We start from the raw sequence: 20,629 nt of genomic DNA on the forward strand, positions 1-20,629 counted from the left end.
CCACCTCATTGCAGTTTTCCCCCCTTGGTGTCCATATGTCCATTCTCTACATCTGTGTCTCAACTTCTGCCCTGCAATCTGGCTCATCTGTACCATTTTTCTAGGTTCCACATACATGCATTAATATACGATATTTGTTTTTCTCTTTCTGACTTACTTCACTCTGTATGACAGTCTCTAGATCCATCCACTTCTCAACAAATGGCTCAATTTCGTTCCTTTTTATGGCTGAGTAATATTCCATTGTATATATGTACCACAACTTCTTTATCCATTCGTCTGTTGATGGGCATTTAGGTTGCTTCCATGACCTGGCTATTGTAAATAGTGCTGCAATGAACATTCGGGTGCACGTGTCTTTTTGAATTACGGTTTTCTCTGGGTATATGCCCAGTAGTGGGATTGCTGGGTCATATGGTAATTCTATTTTTAGTTTTTTAAGGAACCTCCATATTGTTCTCCATAGTGGCTGTATCAATTTACATTTCCACCAACAGTGCAAGAGGGTTCCCTTTTCTCCACACCCTCTCCAGCATTTGTTGTTTGTAGATTTTCTGATGATGCCCATTCTAACAGGAGTGAGGTGATACCTCATTGTAGTTTTGATTTGCATTTCTCTAATAATTAGTGATGTTGAGCATCTTTTCATGTGCTTCGTGGCCGTCTGTATGTCTTCTTTGGAGAAATGTCTATTTAGGTCTTCTGCCCATTTTTGGATTGGGGTGTTTGTTTCTTTGATATTGAGCTGAATGAGCTGTTTATATATTTTGGAGATTAATCCTTTGTCCGTTGATTCATTTGCAAATATTTTCTCCCATTCTGAGGGTTGTCTTTTCGTCTTGTTTATGGTTTCCTTTGCTGTGCAAAAGCTTTGAAGTTTCATTAGGTCCCACTTGTTTATTTCTGTTTTTATTTCCATTACTCTAGGAGGTGGATCGAAAAAGATCTTGCTGTGATTTATGTCAAAGAGTGTTCTTCCTATGTTTTCCTCTAAGAGTTTTATAGTGTCCAGTCTTACATTTAGGTCTCGAATCCATTTTGAGTTTATTTTTGTGTATGGTGTTAGGGAGTATTCTAATTTCATTCTTTTACATGTGGCTGTCCAGTTTTCCCAGCACCACTTATTGAAGAGACTGTCTTTTCTCCATTGTATATCTTTGCCTCCTTTGTCATAGATTAGTTGACCATAGGTGCGTGGGTTAATCTCTGGGCTTTCTATCTTGTTCCATTGATCTATGTTTCTGTTTTTGTGCCAGTACCATATTGTCTTGATTACTGTAGCTTTGTAGTATAGTCTGAAGTCAGGGAGTCTGATTCCTCCAGCTCCATTTTTTTGCCTCAAGACTGCTTTGGCTATTCGGGGTCTTTTGTGTCTCCATACAAATTTTAAGATGATTTGTTCTAGCTCCGTAAAAAATGCCATTGGTAATTTGATAGGGATTGCATTGAATCTGTAGATTGCTTTGGGTAGTATACTCATTTTCACAATGTTGATTCTTCCAATCCAAGAACATGGTATATCTCTCCATCTGTTGGTATCATCTTTAATTTCTTTCATCAGTGTCTTATAGTTTTCTGCATACAGGTCTTTTGTCTCCCTAGGTAGGTTTATTCCTAGATATTTTATTCTTTTTGTTGCAATGGTAAATGGGAGTGTTTCCATAATTTCTCTTTCAGATTTTTCATCATTAGTGTATAGGAATGCAAGAGATTTCTGTGCATTAATTTTGTATCCTGCAACTTTACCATATTCATTAATTAGCTCTAGCAGTTTTCTGGTGGCAGTTTTAGGATTCTCTATGTATAGTATCATGTCATCCGCAAACAGTGACAGTTTTACTTCTTCTTTTCCAATTTGTATTCCTTTTATTTCTTTTTCTTCTCTGATTGCCGTGGCTAGGACTTCCAGAACTATGTTGAATAATAGTGGTGAGAGTGGACATCCTTGTCTCGTTCCTGATCTTAGAGGAAATGCTTTCAGTTTTTCACCATTGAGAATGATGTTTGCTGTGGGTTTGTCATATATGGCCTTTATTATGTTGAGGTAGGTTCCCTCTATGCCCACTTTCTGGAGAGTTTTTATCAGAAATGGGTGTTGAATTTTGTCAAAAGCTTTTTCTGCATCTATTGAGATGATCATATGGTTTTTCTTCTTCAATTTGTTAATATGGTGTATCACATTGATTGATTTGCGTATATTGAAGAATCCTTGCATCCCTGGGATAAATCCCACTTGATCGTGGTGTATGATCCTTTTAATGTGTTGTTGGATTCTGTTTGCTAGTATTTTGTTGAGGATTTTTGCATCTATATTCATCAGTGATACTGGTCTGTAATTTTCTTTTTTTGTAGTGTCTTTGTCTGGTTTTGGTATCAGGGTGATGGTGGCCTCATAGAATGAGTTTGGGAGAGTTCCTTCCTCTGCAATTTTTTGGAAGAGTTTGAGAAGGATGGGTGTTAGCTCTTCTCTAAATGTTTGATAGAATTCACCTGTGAAGCCATCTGGTCCTGGACTTTTGTTTGTGGGAAGATTTTTAATCACAGTTTCAATTTCATTACTTGTGATTGGTCTGTTGATATTTTCTGTTTCTTCCTGATTCAGTCTTGGAAGGTTATACCTTTCTAAGAATTTGTCCATTTCTTCCAGGTTGTCCATTTTATTAGCATAAAGTTGCTTGTAGTAGTCTCTTAGGATGTTTTGTATTTCTGCGGTGTCTGTTGTAACTTCTCCTTTTTCATTTCTGATTTTATTGATTTGAGTCCTCTCCCTCTTTTTCTTGATGAGTCTGGCTAATGGCTTATCAATTTTGTTTATCTTCTCAAAGAACCAACTTTTAGTTTTATTGATCTTTGCTATTGTTTTCTTTGTTTCTATTTCATTTATTTCTGCTCTGATCTTTATGATTTCTTTCCTTCTGCTAACTTTGGGTTTTGTTTGTTCTTCTTTCTCTAGTTTCTTTAGGTGTAAGGTTAGATTGTTTACTTGAGATTTTTCTTGTTTCTTTAGGTAGGCTTGTATAGCTATAAACTTCCCTCTTAGAACCGCTTTTGCTGCATCCCATAGGTTTTGGGTCATCGTGTTTTCATTGTCATTTGTCTCTAGGTATTTTTTTATTTCCTGTTTGATTTCTTCAGTGATCTCTTGGTTATTTAGTAACGTATTGTTTAGCCTCCATGTGTTTGTCTTTTTTACGTTTTTTTCCCTGTAATTCATTTCTAATCTCATAGCGTTGTGGTCAGAAAAGATGCTTGATATGATTTCAATTTTCTTAAATTTACTGAGGCTTGATTTGTGACCCAAGATGTGATCTATCCTGGAGAATGTTCCGTGTGCACTTGAGAAGAACGTGTAATCTGCCGTTTTTGGATGGAATGTCCTATATATATCAATTAAATCTATCTGGTCTATTGTGTCATTAAAGCTTCTGTTTCCTTATTTATTTTCATTTTGGATGATCTGTCCATTGGCGTAAGTGAGGTGTTAAAGTCCCCCACTATTATTGTGTTACTGTCGATTTCCACTTTTATAGCTGTTAGCAGTTGCCTTATGTATTGAGGTGCTCCTATGTTGGGTGCATATATATTTATAATTGTTATATCTTCTTCTTGGATTGATCCCTGGATCATTATGTAGTGTCCTTCCTTGTCTCTTGTAACATTCTTTATTTTAAAGTCTATTTTATCTGATATGAGTATAGCTACTCCAGCTTTCTTTTGATTTCCATTTGCATGGAATATATTTTTCCATCCCCTCACTTTCAGTCTGTATGTGTCCCTAGGTCTGAAGTGGGTCTCTTGTAGACAGCATATATATGGGTCTTGTTTTTGTATCCATTCAGCCAGTCTATGTCTTTTGGTTGGGGCATTTAATCCATTCATGTTTAAGGTAATTATCGATATGTATGTTCCTATGACCATTTTCTTAATTGTTTTGGGTTTGTTTTTGTAGGTCCTTTTCTTCTCTTGTGTTTCCCACTTAGAGAAGTTCCTTTAGCATTTGTTGTAGAGCTGGTTTGGTGGTGCTGAATTCTCTTAGCTTTTGCTTGTCTGTAAAGCTTTTGATTTCTCCATCAAATCTAAATGAGATCCTTGCTGGGTAGAGTAATCTTGGTTGTAGGTTCTTCCCTTTCATCACTTTAAGTATATCATGCCACTCCCTTCTGGCTTGCAGAGTTTCTGCTGAGAAATCAGCTGTTAACCTTATGGGGGTTCCCTTGTATGTTATTTGTCGTTTTTCCCTTGCTGCTTTCATTAATTTTTCTTTGTCTTTAATTTTTGCCACTTTGATTACTATGTGTCTCGGCGTGTTTCTCCTTGGGTTTATTCTGTATGGGACTCTCTGCGCTTCCTGGACTTGGGTGGCTATTTCCTTTCCCATGTTAGGGAAGTTTTCGACTATAATCTCTTCAAATATTTTCTCTGGTCCTTTCTCTCTCTCTTCTCCTTCTGGGACCCCTATAATGCGAATGTTGTTGCGTTTAATGTTGTCCCAGAGGTCTCTTAGGCTGTCTTCATTTCTTTTCATTCTTTTTTCTTTAGTCTGTTCCGCAGCAGTGAATTCCACCATTCTGTCTTCCAGGTCACTTATCCGTTCTTCTGCCTCAGTTATTCTGCTATTGATTCCTTCTAGTGTAGTTTTCATTTCAGTTATTGTATTGGTCATCTCTGTTTGTTTGTTCTTTAATTCTTCTAGGTCTTTGTTAATCATTTCTTGCATCTTCTCAATCTTTGCCTCCATTCTTATTCCGAGGTCCTGGATCATCTTCACTATCATTATTCTGAATTCTTTTTCTGGAAGGTTGCCTATCTCCACTTCATTTAGTTGTTTTTCTGGGGTTTTTTCTTGTTCCTTCATCTGGTACATAGCCCTCTGCCTTTTCATCTTCTCTGTCTTTCTGTAACTGTGGTTTTTGGTCCACAGGCTGCAGGATTGTAGTTTTTCTTGCTTCTGTTGTCTGCCCTCTGGTGGTTGAGGCTAAGAGGGTTGATGGGAGGCTCTGGTGGTGGGTAGAGCTGACTGTTGCTGTGGCGGTCAGAGCTCAGTAAAACCTTAATCCACTTGACTGTTGATGGGTGGGGCTGGGTTCCCTCCCTGTTGGTTGTTTTGCCTGAGGCAACCCAACACTGGAGCCTACCCGTGCTCTTTGGTGGGATTAATGGCAGACTCTGGGAGGGCTCACGCCAAGGAGAACTTCCCAGGACCTCTGCTGCCAGTGTCCTTATCCCCACGGTGAAACAGAGCCACCACTTGTCTCTGCAGGAGACCCCCCAACACCAGCAGGTACGTCTGGTTCAGTCTCCCCCAGGGTCACTGCTCCTTCCCCTGGGTCCCGATGCACACATTACTTTGTGTGTGCCCTCCAAGAGTGGGGTCTCTGTTTCCCCCAGTCCTGTCACAGTCCTGCAATCAATTCCCACTAGACTTCAAAGTCTGATTCTCTAGGAATTCCTCCTCCCGTTGCCGGACCCCCAGGTTGGGAAGCCTGACGTGGGGCTCAGAACCTTCACTCCAGTGGGTGGACTTCTGTGGTATAAGTGTTCGCCAGTCTGTGAGTCACCCACCCAGCAGTTATGGGATTTGATTTTACTCTGATTGCGCCCCTCCTACCGTCTCACTGTGGCTTCTCCTCTGTCCTTGGACGTGGGGTATCCTCCTTGGTGAAGTCCAGGGTCTTCCTGTCAATGATTGTCCAGCAGCCAGTTGTGATTCTGGTGCTCTCGCAAGAGGGAGTGAGAGCACGTCCTTCTACTCTGCCATCTTGGTTAATCTCCTCTACCCAAAGTTAACTTTAGAAGCAAAGGTGCAGACGGTAGTATGCAGATCTAAGTTACATGGGCTTGATTTCTAAACACTGGAATTGCTTAATTTCCATACCAGTTGAAGTTTGCTTTTAGAAACTCCCTTATTGTATCTATTTGTGCTGCTGTCTTTCCAGAGCAATTTCTGAAACCATCTGATTATATTGTTAGAGGCACCAAAGGGGATGAAAATAAGTTTCTTCTTGGCAGTGATGAGAAAGGAAATGTTTTGAAGAGTGCAGATATTTTATTATAGGTTTTATAAAAACCTATAGGTATTATAGGTACATTTATTTAAGAACGCCATTAGCCTTCATTAAATGTAGTTGTATAATATTATCACCACAAAAGTTGGCTGAATTGCAAGTCATTTAATTTTGCTTTTAAGGAACTAATATTTTTGTAATTCTCCAGGAAAAAAAAAACTTATTTTATTTTAACCTCCAACTGGTTTGACACCAACTGGGTGTACTGCAATTTAATTCTGGTACCTGCCACCCAGAGTTAATGCAGACTCTATGAATTAAGACTTCACAAGACTGCCCTCACTTTAGATGCCAGTTGAAGTAGGATCCCCAGGCCACCTGCACTCTGACCAACTGACTATAAATTTAGGGGTTCCCATGATCCTCTCATGTTTGATAATTCACTAGAATGACTCACAGAACTCAGGAAAGTACTGTACTTACTGAGGAACAGCCAAATGAAGAGGCACGTAGGATAATGACTGGGAAGGTTCCTAGTGCAGAGCTTCCATGCCCTCTTCCCACGGAGTCAGGGCACATCACCCTCCTGGTATGTGAAGGTACTCGGCAACCAGGTGGCTTCACCAAGCTTCAGTTTCTAGAGTTCTTATTGGGGCTTCATTATGCAGGCATATTCAATTAAATCATTGGCCACTTGATCTCTAGGCCCCCCTCTTCTCCCTAGGGGTCAAACTGGTTCAAAGTCCCAATCTTGTATTTGCATGGTTGATCTTTCTGGTGACCAGACCCCTGGCTCATCCCTCCCTTATCCCCCAGCTAACAAGGGGACCACCACAAGTCACCTAATTAGCATAACAAAGACACTTCTATTATTCAGGAAATTCCAAGGGTTTTAGAATCTCCATGCCAGGAACCCAGGACAAAAATTAGACAAAAGTTTTTTTATACAACAAGATATTTTGGAGTTAGGAATTAAAAAAATTCAATTCAAATGACTTATTTATTATAGATTGAAATGGTTTATGAAAGCCTATCTTTCGTTTGTGGAAAGAGTATTTACATGTTATTCTCTCTTTAACTTCTGGACCAGAACATCTTCAACAAAAATTGTGATTGCTACCTCACATTCTGTAACTACTTATTTTATATTTAGGTATTCCCAGTTCCAAAAGGAGTACAGTTTAGATGAAGTGATGGCATCTCCAAAAATTTTTGATTTTTTGACTATCTTACAATGTTGGTAAGAAAAACACATTTTAATATTTAATAGAAGTACTGTGCCTTCTCCCCCCCACCCACCCCCTCTATCCCTTGGGTAGACTGTAGGCTCTGTATCTGGGTGTATCTGTATATGTATCTGCTTTTATAGAACTCCTACCAAGTATAGTCCTTACCCTGGAGTGAGCACCCTTGCTTCCTATTCCTGTCTAGACACAGATTGTCTTTTCTCTTGGAAAATTATATATTTTACTTCCTGTTCTCATGACTTCCACCTACCCTGTTTTAATAGTATTTATTCATTTAAATGTGGCTTGGGAGGCCAGTGGAGTCCAAAGGTTTTTCCCTTGACCATTTTGTTTTCTCTGCTGTATATTTCTACTGTAGGAAATTTTACTCATAGTAACTATGAGTAAAGGTAAAACAAGAAAAAAAATCAAAACTCTAATAATGATAGTAGCTCTGTCTTGAAAATTGCTTGACAATATCTGTCTCCTGGAAGACTGAGTTAGTATTGCATAGCTCCTACCTGTGCCTAACTCTCACCTGGATGTGTCCTGGAGTTACTGTCTGGGATGCAGGTGAACAAGTGACGTCCATTTTTATCTGTTGCAGTATGAGCGTCTGCCCATTTTTAAAGTACAGCTCAACTTACAGAAGGCTTCTTGTGTCTGCTGCCTTCCTTCACAGCTGCTCTAAGGAAAAGGTCTATTTTGAGGAGATCTCATGAGTCTTAACCAAACCATGGGCTTTCTGGTATCTCCTATTCCATCCTTTCCCAGTTTCCAAAAGGATTCCAAGACCGATTATTTGGGAGATAGCAAAGTTGGAGCTAGTTAGGCCTATACTAGAATCTTTATTAGCTCAGGAATACCCTTGTGGACTCCTCAGAAGTCACCAGAAGATACCTTATGTATCTGCAGAGGCAAATCTGGGATTCTTTGCAATAAGAACTTTTTGGGAGAGACCCTTAGAGATCAAGCAGTGACTGATAGCATTTAAATTCTTGATAGAAGTTCAGTCTTCAGGTGCGAAGCATGTATAATTTTTAACTGCAGATATTACAAAGACAGTCCAATGACCAGCAAGCATACCCTGCCTTTCCACACTGAAAGAACTAGACCGAAATTCTAGGATCGAGGTGAACCAGGTGTAAATAACTATTTTCACCTCCTCTTAGTCCCACTTCAGATGGTGCTGCAGCGGCAATTTTGGCTAGTGAAGCATTTGTACAGAAGCACGGCCTGAAATCCAAAGCTGTGGAAATTTTGGCTCAAGAGATGGTGACTGATATGCCAAGCTCGTTTGAAGAAAAAAGTATTATTAAAATGGTGTGTCTGAGATTCTGTTTTATTAATCAGTCAAGGGATTTCTTTGTCAAAATTTCAAGGTGACATCATGTCATCAGCTCTGAACGTTATTTACTTGAAAAAAATTGGTCTAGAAAATTTAATATTATAACCCATCCTTAAGAATCTGTTAAGGGAAAATAACTGATAAGAACATATGCATGTACTTTTAACTAACTAGTGTGCTATTTTAAAAAATTTTGAGTTGACTAGATATGCCCAGAACTCCAGTCTTACAGAGTTAAGGGAAAAACAAAGATATTTTTAGGAACTGTTTTGCACTTTAAAAATCACTGATTGAAGATTGAGTACAAAATGGAGGAAGTAAAAAAGATGAGAGTTCTGACCTAGAGTTAGTTGAATATTTGAAGATACATACATATATACACATATAAAAATGTGCATTATGTACACACACATATATAAGTAAGCATATGGTTTACGTTAGAGTTTACAAAATGATTTTACAACAATGCTTTGAATTTTAAAGTGTTTCTGTAACTTGCCCAAGATCACACAAGCTAGGGTGTGGCAGAGGTGAAACTTATACTCAGGTTTTCTGATTGTAGTACATTTTCCATCACATCACAGTTTTATTCCTTGGAAAAGAGGTGAGTTTGCATGTTATTATCTGAGACCAAAGGGGTGTTAATAGCATGAATATTGGAAAAATGGTTTGAATCCTATATGATCTTAGAAATATTGCATGATTGCATATAGAAATTCACCCATATTTTTCAGTGTATCTGAATCATAATGATCTCTTGATAAATCTCTTCATCCTATCTACCACAACTATATATTGTGGTTTGATAGAGTTTTTGTAACTTAGCACAGGATATGGCATGAGGAATTGTACGTCCTTTTTATAGTACAAAATGTAATGTGTATGTTCATTCTCCCTCCTGGATATTCTTTTATTTGGACTTTCTGTGTAATACAGAATTGACTGAGATTTCAATATTTATGGTCAGTTTTCAACTGTTAAGGTTATACATATTAATCTCTTATAAGCCTTATATAAAAGTCCCAGTTTTGATGCCCTTAATTTATTTATATATGGTTTTGGTTTTAGGTTGGCTTTGATATGAGTAAAGAAGCTGCCAGAAAGTGCTATGAGAAATCTGGCTTGAGACCAAGTGATATTGATGTAATAGAACTTCATGATTGCTTTTCCACCAATGAACTTCTTACTTATGAGGCACTGGGACTCTGTCCAGAAGGTAATATCTTTGATGAGATGTAGATTAATTTACTACATGTCACTGAGAACATTTCACTTTCATCATTAAACAAAACAATTCACTAAATGCCTTTCCCTCCATGCTGGCTCTGCCACACTGTGCAAAGTGAATGTAAGCTATCTTGATCTTGGACTTTTAGAACATGTAGTCTTGGACAGTACCAAATGAGATGACAGAGTATACAAATAATTTGTTTTATGTAAATCAGGGGTACTTGTAATGCACTGTTAAGTAAAAAAAAAAAAAAAAAAAAAGGCTTAAAAAAAATCACATATGTAATTCCAGCTATTTCAAACTCTGTTTGAATAAAGACCTGCAGAAAGGAAAATGGAAAAGCTAGTTGGTGGGATCTGGAGGATTTTTTTTTTTCTTTTTGTTTTTAAAGTGGTTGTACCATTTTCCATTACTACTAGCAGTGTGTGAGATTTCAGTTGTTTCACATTCTCATCAACACTTGATGTGGTCAGTTTTTAAAATTTCAGCCATTCAAAAGAGTATATAGTGGTGTTTTATTTTAGTTTTAATTTGCATATCCCTCATGACTAGTGATGTTGAGCATCTTTTCTTGTGCTTATTGGTCATTCATATATCTTTTGTGAAGTGTCTGTTCAGATCTTTTGCCCTTTGATTATTGGGTTACTTGTCTTCTTTATTGTGTTGTAAAATTTATATAAATGTATATTCTGGATACAAGTAATTTGTCTGATATATATGGGCTGTGAATGTTTTCTCCCAGTCTGTGGCTTACCTTTTTGTTTTATTAATAGTGTCTTTTGAAGGATAAATTAAAAATTTTTTGATTATCAATTACATATTTTCTTATCAATTATTTTAATGGTTCAGGCTTTTTATATTCCAAGAAACTTGCCTACTGCAAGGTTGTAAAGATTTTCTTCTATTTTTATTCTAGGAGTTCTGTAGTTTTAGATTTTACATTTAAGTATATGATCTATTTTGAGTCAATTTTTATATTTGGTGTAAGGTAAAGGTTGATATTACTCTTTTTTTCCCCATACACATATTCAGCACCATTTATTGGAAAGACTTTTCTCTCCCCATTGAATTGCCTTGGCACCTTTGTCAAAAATTGCCCATGTATGTGAGGGTCTGTTTTTGGATTCTCTGTTCTATTCCAATGATCTACATGTCTACCTTTTCACCAATACCAAGTTAGTTTGGCTACTGTGTTTATTCTACTACACTCTACTATACTATATTATATCAGATAGGATAAGTTCTCCATTTTGTTCGTTTTAAAAATCATTTTGGTTATTTTAGGTCCTTTGCATCTCCATGTACATATTAGAATTAGTTTGTCAATTTCTACAAAATAAAAAGCTTGCTGGAATTTTCATTGGGATTTCATTGAGTCTGTAGATTGATTTAGAGAGAACTGTCATCTTAACAATGTTGAATCTTCCAATCCATTAGATGTGTATATGTTTCCATTTATTTAGCTCTCCTTTAACTTCTATTAGAATGTTTGTAGTTTTCAGTATAGCTCTTAGGTGTCTTTTGTTAGGTTTATTCCTTGGTATTTTATGGGTTTTGGCATAATTTTTTTTTTAACCTTCATTTTCCAATGTTTGCTGATAGTATATAAGAATACAATTGAGGGCTTCCCTGGTGGCGCAGTGGTTGAGAATCTGCCTGCCAATGCAGGGGACACGGGTTCGAGCCCTGGACCGGGAAGATCCCACATGCCACGGAGCAACTGGGCCCGTGAGCCACACCCACTGAGCCTGCGCGTCTGGAGCCTGTGCTCCGCAACAAGAGAGGCCGCGACAGTGAGAGGCCCGCGCACCGTGATGAAGAGTGGCCCCCGCTCTCCGCAACTAGAGAAAGCCCTCACACAGAAACGAAGACCCAACACAGCCAAAAATAAATAAATAAATAAAAGTTTAAAAAAAAAAAAGAAGAAATGTACTTTAAAAAAATAAATAAATAAAATAAATTACTTTTAAAAAAAAATACAATTGATTTAAAAAAACTTAGAAACTGTAACTTTGCTAAATTCATTTGTTCTAGTAGTTATTTTGCAGATTATGAGTGATTTTTCATATAAATAATCATGCCATTTGCCAATGACAGTTTTATGTCTTCCTTTCTGATCTTTTTTTTATAAATGTGATTCATTCTGGTATTTTCCATTCTATTTTTAAAAAAATTTTTACTTCTTTATTTATTTATGGCTGTGCTGGGTCTTCATTTCTGTGTGAGGGCTTTCTCTAGTTGCAGCAAGTGGGGGCCACTCTTCATCGCGGTGCGTGGGCCTCTCACTATCGCGGCCTCTCTTGTTGCGGAGCACAGGCTCCAGACACACAGGCTCAGTAATTGTGGCTCACGGGCCTAGTTGCTCCGCGGCATGTGGGATCTTCCCAGACCAGGGCTCGAACCTGTGTCCCCTGCATTGGCAGGCAGATTCTCAACCACTGCGCCACCAGGGAAGCCCTCTGATGTTTTTATTTTTATTTTTTCTTACCTTATTGCAATGACTGTGGGCTCTAGTACCATATTGAATAGAAGAGGTGAAAGTGGGCATCATTACCTTGCTCCTGATCTCAGGGGATGCACTTTAATCTTTTACTATTATGTATAATGTTAGCTATAGGCTTTTTGTTGATACTATTTATCATGTTGAGAAAGTTCCCTACTATTCTTAGCCTGCTGAGGTTTTTTTTTGTTGTTGTTGTTGTTGTTGTTTTGTCATCAAGGGGTGTTGAATTTTCAAAAAATTCTTCTGCATCTATTAAAATGATCATATGGATTTTGTCCTTTATTCTTTTGACATGGTGAATTACATTAATTTTGAATGTTAAACTAACCTTGTTATTCTGGGATTAATCCTACCTTTTAATATATTGTTAGAATCAATTTGCTAGCATTTTGGTAATGAAATTTGTTTATATATTCAAGAAGGATATTTGTCTGTAGTTTTCTTTTTTTCCAAGTTGTTTTATTCCGGTCTCATAAAATAAATTGAGCAGTGGTCACTCATTCTCTATTTTCTGAAATAGTTTGTGTAATATTAGTGTTAGTTCTTCCTAGACTGTTTCATTACCAGTATAATCAAGTAGATTAAAGTTTTCTTTAGGGGAGATGTTTTCAATAAATTAAAATTTCTTGATAGATATAGGCCTGTTTGTAATTTTATTTATTTACTTATTTTTTAACATCTTTGTTGGAGTATAGTTGCTTTACAATGGTGTGTTAATTTCTGCTTTATAAAAAAGTGATTCAGCTATACATATATGTATATCACCATATCTCCTCCCTCTTTCATCTCCCTCCCACCCTCCCTATCCCACCCCTCTAGGTGGTCACAAAACATCGAGCTGATCTCCCCGTGCTATGTGGCTGCTTCCCACTAGCTATCTATTTTATATTTGGTAGTGTATATATGTCCATGCCACTCTCTCACTTTGTCCCAGCTTACACTTCCCCCTCCCCGTGTCCTCAAGTCCATTGTCTACATCTGCATCTTTATTCCTGTCCTGCCCCTAGGTTCTTCAGAACATTTTTTTGTTTTATATTCCATATATATGTGTTAACATACAGTATTTGTTTTTCTCCTTCTGACTTACTTCATTCTGTATGACAGACTCTGGGTCCATCCACCTCACTACAAATAACTCAATTTCATTTCTTTTTATGGCTGAGTAATATTCCATTGTATATATGTGCCACATCTTCTTTATCCATTCATCTGTCGATGGACACTTAGGTTGCTTCCATGTCCTGGCTATTGTAAATAGAGCTGCAATGAACATTGTGGTACATGATTCTTTTTGAATTATGGTTTTCTTAGGGTATATGCCCAGTAGTGGTATTGATGGGTCATATGGTAGTTCTATTTTTATTTTTTAAGGAACGTCCATACTGTTCTCCACAGTGGCTGTATCAATTTACATTCCCACCAACAGTGCAAGAGGGTTCCCTTTTCTCCACACCCTCTCCAGCATTTATTGTTTGTAGATTCTTTGATGATGGCCATTCTGACTGGTGTGAAGTGATACCTCATTGTAGTTTTGATTTGCATTTCTCTAATGATTAGTGATGTTGAGCGTCCTTTCATGTGTTTGTTGGCAATCTGTATATCTTCTTTGGAGAAATGTCTATTTAGATCTTCTGCCCATTTTTGGATTGGGTTGTTTGTATTTTTGATATTGAGCTGCATGAGCTGTTTATATATTTTGGAGATTAATCCTTTGTCAGTTGCTTCATTTGCAAATATTTTCTCCCATTCTGAGGGTTGTCTTGTCGTCTTGTTTATGGTTTCCTTTGCTGTGCAAAAGCTTTTAAGCTTCATTAGGTCCTGTTTATTTTTGTTTTTATTTCCCATTCTCTAGGAAGTGGTTCAAAAAGGATCTTGCTGTGATTTGTCATAGAGTGTTCTGCCTATGTTTTCCTCTAAGAGTTTGATAGTGTCTGGCCTTACATTTAGGTCTTTAATCCATTTTGAGTTTATTTTTGTGTATGGTGTTAGGGAGTGTTCTAATTTCATTCTTTTACATGTAGCTGTCCAGTTTTCCCAGCACCACTTATTAAAGAGGCTGTCTTTTCTCCATTGTATATTCTTGCCTCTTTTATTAAAAATAAGGTGGCCATATGTGCGTGGGTTTATCTCTGGGCTTTCTATCCTGTTCCATTGTTCTATATTTTCTGTTTTTGTGCCAGTACCATACTGTCTTGATTACTGTGGCTTTGTAGTATAGTCTGTAGTCTAGGAGCCTGATTCCTGCAGCTCCGTTTTTCTTTCTCAAGATTGCTTTGGCTATTCAGGGTCTTTTGTGTTTCCGTACAAATTGTGAAATTTTTTGTTTTAGTTCTGTGAAAAATGCCATTGGTAGTTTGATAGGGATTGCATTGAATCTGTAGATTGCTTTGGGTAATATAGTCATTTTCACAATGTTGATTCTTCCAATCCAAGAACATGATATATCTCTCCATCTGTTTGTATCATCTTTAATTTCTTTCATCAGTCTTACAGATTTCTGTATACAGGTCTTTTGTCTCCTTAGGTAGGTTTATTCCTAGGTATTTTATTCTTTTTGTTGCAATGGTAAATGGGAGTGTTTCCTTAATTTCTCTTTCAGATTTTTCATCATTAGTGTATAGGAATGCAAGAGATTTTTGTGCATTAATTTTGTATCGTGCTACTTTACCAAATTCATTGATTAGCTCTAGTAGTTTTCTGGTAACATCTTTAGGATTCTCTATGTCATGTCATGTGCAAACAGTGACAGTTTTACTTCTTCTCTTCCGATTTGGATTCCTGTTATTTCTTTTTCTTCTCTGATTGCTGTGGCTAAAGCTTCCAAAACTATGTTGAATAATAGTGGTGAGAGTGCACAACCTTTTCCTGTTCCTGATCTTAGTGGAAATGGTTTCAGTTTTTCACCATTGAGAATGATGTTTGCTGTGGGTTTGTCATATATGGCCTTTATTATGTTGAGGTAAGTTCCCTCTATGCCTACTTTCTGGAGGATTTTAATCATAAATTGGTGTTGAATTTTGCTGAAACCTTTTTCTGCATCTTTTGAGATGATCATGTGGTTTTTCGTTCAATTTGTTAATATGGTTTTTCACACTGATTGATATGCGTGTATTGAAGAATCCTTGCATTCCTGGGATAAACCCAACTTGATCGTGGTGTATGATCCCTGTAATGTGCTGTTGGATTCTGTTTGCTAGTATTTTGTTTAGGATTTTTGCATCTATGTTCATCAGTGATATTGGCCTGTGGTTTTCTTTCTTTGTGACATCTTGTCTGGTTTTGGTATCAGGGTGATGGTGGCCTCGTAGAATGAGTTTGGGAGTGTTCCTCCCTCTACTATATTTTGGAAGAATTTGAGAAGTGTAGGTGTTAGCTCTTCTCTAAATGTTCAGTAGAATTTGCCTGTGAAGCCATCTGGTCCTGGGCTTTTGTTTGTTGGAAGATTTTTAATCACAGTCTCAATTTCAGTGCTTGTGATTGGTCTGCTTTTATTTTCTATTTGTTCCTGGTTCAGTGTTGGAAGGTTGTGCTTTACTAAGAATATGTCCGTTTCTTCGTGGTTGTCCATTTTATTGGCATATAGTGGCTTGTAGTAATCTCTCATGATCCTTCGTATTTCTGCAGTGTCAGTTGTTACTTCTTCTTCATTTTTAATTTTATTGATTTGAGTCTTCTCCCTTTTTGTCTTGATGAGTCTGGCTAATGGCTTATCAATTTTGTTTATCTTCAAAGAACCAGCTTTTAGTTGTATTGATCTTTGCTACCGTTTCCTTCATTTCTTTTTCATTTATTTCTGATCTCATCTTTATGGTTTCTTTCCTTCTGCTAACTTTGGAGGTTTTTTGTTCTTCTTTCTCTAATTGCTTTAGGTGTAAGGTTAGGTGGTTTATTTGAGATGTTTCTTGTTTCTTGAGGTAGGATTGTATTGCTGTAAACTTCCTTCTTAGAGCTGCTTTTGCTGCATCCCATAGGTTTTGGGTCGTTGTGTTTTCATTGTCATTTGTTTCTAGGTATTTTTAAAATTTATGTATTTATTTATTTTTATTTATTTATGGCTGTGTTGGGTCTTCGTTTCTGTGCGAGGGCTTTCTTTAGTTGCGGCGAGCGGGGGCCATTCTTCATCGCGGTGTGCGGGCCTCTCACTATCGCAGCCTCTCTTGTTGCGGAGCACAGGCTCCAGACGCGCAGGCTCAGTAGTTGTGGCTCACGGGCCTAGTTGCTCCGCGGCATGTGGGATCTTCCCAGACCAGGGCTCGAACCCGTGTCCCCTGCATTGGCAGGCAGAGTCTCAACCACTGCGCCACCAGGGAAGCCCCTCTAGGTATTTTTTATTTCCTCTATGATTTCTCCAGTGATTTCTTGGTTATTTAGTAGTGTATTGTGTAGCCTCGATGTGTTTGTATTTTTTACATATTTTTTCCTCTAATTGATATCTAGTCTCATAGCATTGTGGTTGGAAAAGATACTTGATACGATTTCAGTTCTCTTAAATTTACCAAGGCTTGATTGTTACCCAAGATATGATCTATCCTGGAGAATGTTCCATGAGCACTTGAGAAGAAAGTGTATTCTGTTGTTTTTGGATAGACTGTCCTATAAATATCAATTAAGTCCATCTTGTTTAATGTGTCATTTAAAGCTTGTGTTTCCTTATTTATTTTCATTTTGGATGATCTGTCCATTGGTGAAAGTGGGGTGTTAAAGTCCCCTACTATGATTGTGTTACTGTCGATTTCCCCTTTTATGGCTGTTAGCATTTGCCTTATGTATTGAGGTGCTCCTATGTTGGGTGCATAAATATTTACAATTGTTATATCTTCTTCTTGGATTGATCCCTTGATCATTATGTAGTGTCCTTCTTTGTCTCTTGTAATAGTCTTTATTTTAAAGTCTATTTTATCTGATATGGGAATTGCTTCTCCAGCTTTCTTTTGATTTCCATTTGAATGGAATATCTTTTTCTGTCCCCTCACTTTCAGTCTGTATATGTCCCTAGGTCTGAATTGGGTCTCTTGTAGACAACATATATATGGTTCTTGTTTTTGTATCCATTCAGCCAATCTATGTCTTTTGGTTGGAGCATTTAATCCATTTACATTTAAGGTAATTATCAATATGTATGTTCCTATTACCATTTTCTTAATTGTTTTGGGTTTGTTATTGTAGGTCTTTCCTTCTCTTGTGTTTCCTGCCTAGAGAAGTTCCTTTGGCATTTGTTGTAGAGCTGGTTAGGTGGTGCTGAATTCTCTTAGCTTTTTCTTGTCTGTAAAGTTTTTAATTTCTCTGTCAAATCTGAATGAGATCCTTGCTGGGTAGAGTAATCTTGGTTGTAGGTTTTTCCCTTTCATCACTTTAAATATGTCCTGCCACTCCCTTCTGGCTTGCAGAGTTTCTGCTGAAAGATCAGCTGTTAACCTTATGGAGATTTCCTTGTATTATGTTATTTGTTGGTTTTCCCTTGCTGCTTTTAATATTTTTTCTTTGTATTTAATTTTTGATAGCTTGATTAATATGTGTCTTGGTGTATTTCTCCTTGGATTTTTCCTGTACGGGACTCTCTGTGTTTCCTGGACTTGATTATTTCCTTTTCCATATTAGGGAAGTTTTCAACTATAATCTCTTCAAATATTTTCTCAGTCCCTTTCTTTTTCTCTTCTTCTTCTGGGACCCGTATAATTCGAATGTTTGTGCGTTTAATGTTGTCCCAGTGATCTCTGAGACCGTCCTCAATTCTTTTCATACTTTTTTCTTTATTCTGCTCTGTGGTAGTTATTTCTTTCTTTTTTTTCTTCCAGGTCACTTATCTGTTCTTCTGCTTCCGTTATTCTGCTATTGATTTCTTCTAGAGAATTTTTAATTTCATTTATTGTGTTGTTCATCATTGTTTGTTTGCTCTTTAGTTATTCTAGCTTCTTGTTAAACGTTTCTTATATTTTCTCCATTCTATTTCCAAGATTTTGGATCATCTTTACTGTCATTACTCTGCATTCTTTTTCAGGTAGACTACCTATTTCCTCTTCATTTGTTTGGTCTGGTGGGTTTTTACCTTGCTCCTTCATTTGCTGTGTGTTTCTCTGTCTTCTCATTTTGCTTAACTTACTGTGTTTGGGGTCTCCTTTTTGCAGGCTGCATGTTCGTAGTTCCCATTGTTTTTGTGTCTGCCCCCAGTGGGTAAGTTTGGTTCAGTGGGTTGTGTAGGGTTCCTGGTGGAGGGGACTGGTGCCTGTGTTCTGGTGGATGCGGCTGGATCTTGTCTTTCTGATGGGCAGGACTCCGTTCGGTGGTGTGTTTTGGGGTGTCTGTGACCTTATTAAGATTTTAGGCAGCCTCTCTGCTAATGAGTGGGGTTGTGTTCCTGTCTTGCTAGTTGTTTGCCATAGGGTGTCCAGCACTGTAGCTTGCTGGTCGTTGAGTGGAGCTGGGTCTTAGTGTTGAGATGGTGATCTCTGGGAGAGCTTTCGCCGTTTGATATTACGTGGAGCCAGGAGGTCTCTGGTGGACCAATGTCCTGAACTCAGCTCTCCCACCTCAGAGGCACAGGCCTGACACCCGGCCAGAGCACCGAGACCCTGTCAGCCACACGGCTCAGAAGAAAAGTGAGAATAAAGAAAGAAAGAAAGAAAGAAAAAAATAAAATAAAATAAAGTTATTAAAATAAAAAATAAAAAAATTATTAAAAATTTAAAAATTAAAAAGTATTAAAAATAAAAGAGAGAAAGAAAGAAGAGAGCAACCAAACCAAAAAACAAATCCACCAATGATAAGAAGCACTAAAACCTATACTAAAAAAAAAATAAACAAAAAAACCACACAAAAAATGGACAGACAGAACCCTAGGACAAATGGTAAAAGCAAAGCTATATAGACAAAATCACACAAAGAAGCATACACATACACCCTCACAAAAAGAGAAAGAGGAAAGAAATATATATGTATATATTTAAAAAAAAGGGAAGAGAGCAACCAAATCAATAAAAAAATCTACCAATGATAATAAACTCTAAATACTAAACTAAGATAAACATAAAACCAGAAACAAATTAAATGCAGAAAGCAAACCCCAAGTCTACCATTGCTCACCGACTCAATTTTGGGATGATTCGTTGTCTATTCAGGTATTCCAGAGATGCAGGGTACATCAAGTTGATTGTGGAGATATAATCCGCTGCTCCTGAGGCTGCTGGGAGGGATTTCTCTTTCTCTTCTTTGTTCACACAGCTCCTGGAGTTCAGCTTTGGATTTGGCCCCTCCTCTGCATGTAGGTTGCCTGAGGACGTCTGTTCCCTGCCCAGACACGATGACGGGGTTGAAGTAGCAGCCCATCAGGGGGCTCTGGCTCACTCAGGCTTGGGGGAGGGAAGGGTATGGAATGTGGGGCGAGCCTGCGGTGGCAGAGGCCGGCGTGATGTTGCAGCAGCCTGAGGCATGCCGTGTGTTCTCCCGGGGAAGTTGTCCCTGGATCCTGGGACCCTGGCGGTGGCGGGCTGCACAGGCTCCCAGGAGGGGAGGTGTGGATAGTGACCTGGGCTTGCACACAGGCTTCTTGGTGGCTGCAGTAGCAGCCTCAACGTTTCATGCCTGTCTCTTGTGTCTGTACTGATAGCCGTGGCTTGCGCCTGTCTCTGGAGCTCGTTTAGGCGGTGCTCTGAATCCCCTCTCCTCGTGCACCCTGAAACAATGGTCTCTTGCCTCTTACGCAGGTCCAGACTTTTTCCCGGACTCCCTCCTGGCTAGCTGTGACACACTAGCCCCCTTCAGGCTGTGTTCATGCAGCCAACCCCAGTCCTCTCCCTGGGATCTGACCTCCGAAGCCGGAGCCTCAGCTCCCAGCCCCCACCAGCCCCGTTGGGTGAGCAGACAAGCCTCTCGGGCTGGTGAGTGCTGGTCGGCAGCAATCCTCTGTGTGGGAATCTCTCCGCTTTGCCCTCTGCACCCCTGCTGCTGCACTCTCCTCCGTGGCTCCGAAGCTTCCCCCCTTGCCACCCCCCGTCTCCACCAGTGAAGGGACTTCCTAGTGTGTGGAAACTTTTCCTCCTTCACAGCTGGCTCCCAGAGGTGCAGGTCCCATCCCTATTCTTTTGTCTCTGTTTTTTCTTTTTCTTCTTTTGCCCTACCGAGGTACGCGGGGAGTTTCTTGCCTTTTGGGAAGTCTGAGGTCTTCTGCCAGTGTTCAGTAGGTGTTCTGTAGGAGTTGTTCCTCATGTAGATGTATTTCTGATGTATTTGTGGGGAGGAAGGTGATCTCCACGTCTTACTCCTCTGCCATCTTGAAGGTCTGATCTATAATTTTTGTTTCTTCCTGTACCTATTAATTTT

General features: G+C 38.5%; 1 protein-coding gene across 2 annotated transcripts in view; it reads left to right on the plus strand.

Annotated features, from left to right (window-relative positions):
• Positions 1 to 20,629, plus strand: part of SCP2 (sterol carrier protein 2) — a 158,441-nt gene that overhangs the window by 52,442 nt on the left and 85,370 nt on the right. For both annotated transcript variants that reach the window (XM_007164440.3, XM_007164441.3), the window contains 3 exons: positions 7,159 to 7,245; positions 8,404 to 8,554; positions 9,648 to 9,795. In XM_007164440.3, coding sequence (XP_007164502.2) covers positions 7,159 to 7,245; positions 8,404 to 8,554; positions 9,648 to 9,795 — 386 coding nt within the window. The remainder of the gene's footprint in view (positions 1 to 7,158; positions 7,246 to 8,403; positions 8,555 to 9,647; positions 9,796 to 20,629) is intronic.

This window comes from Balaenoptera acutorostrata, chromosome 1 (genome assembly GCF_949987535.1).
Source record: "Balaenoptera acutorostrata chromosome 1, mBalAcu1.1, whole genome shotgun sequence".
Classification (NCBI taxonomy): Eukaryota; Metazoa; Chordata; class Mammalia; order Artiodactyla; family Balaenopteridae; genus Balaenoptera; species Balaenoptera acutorostrata.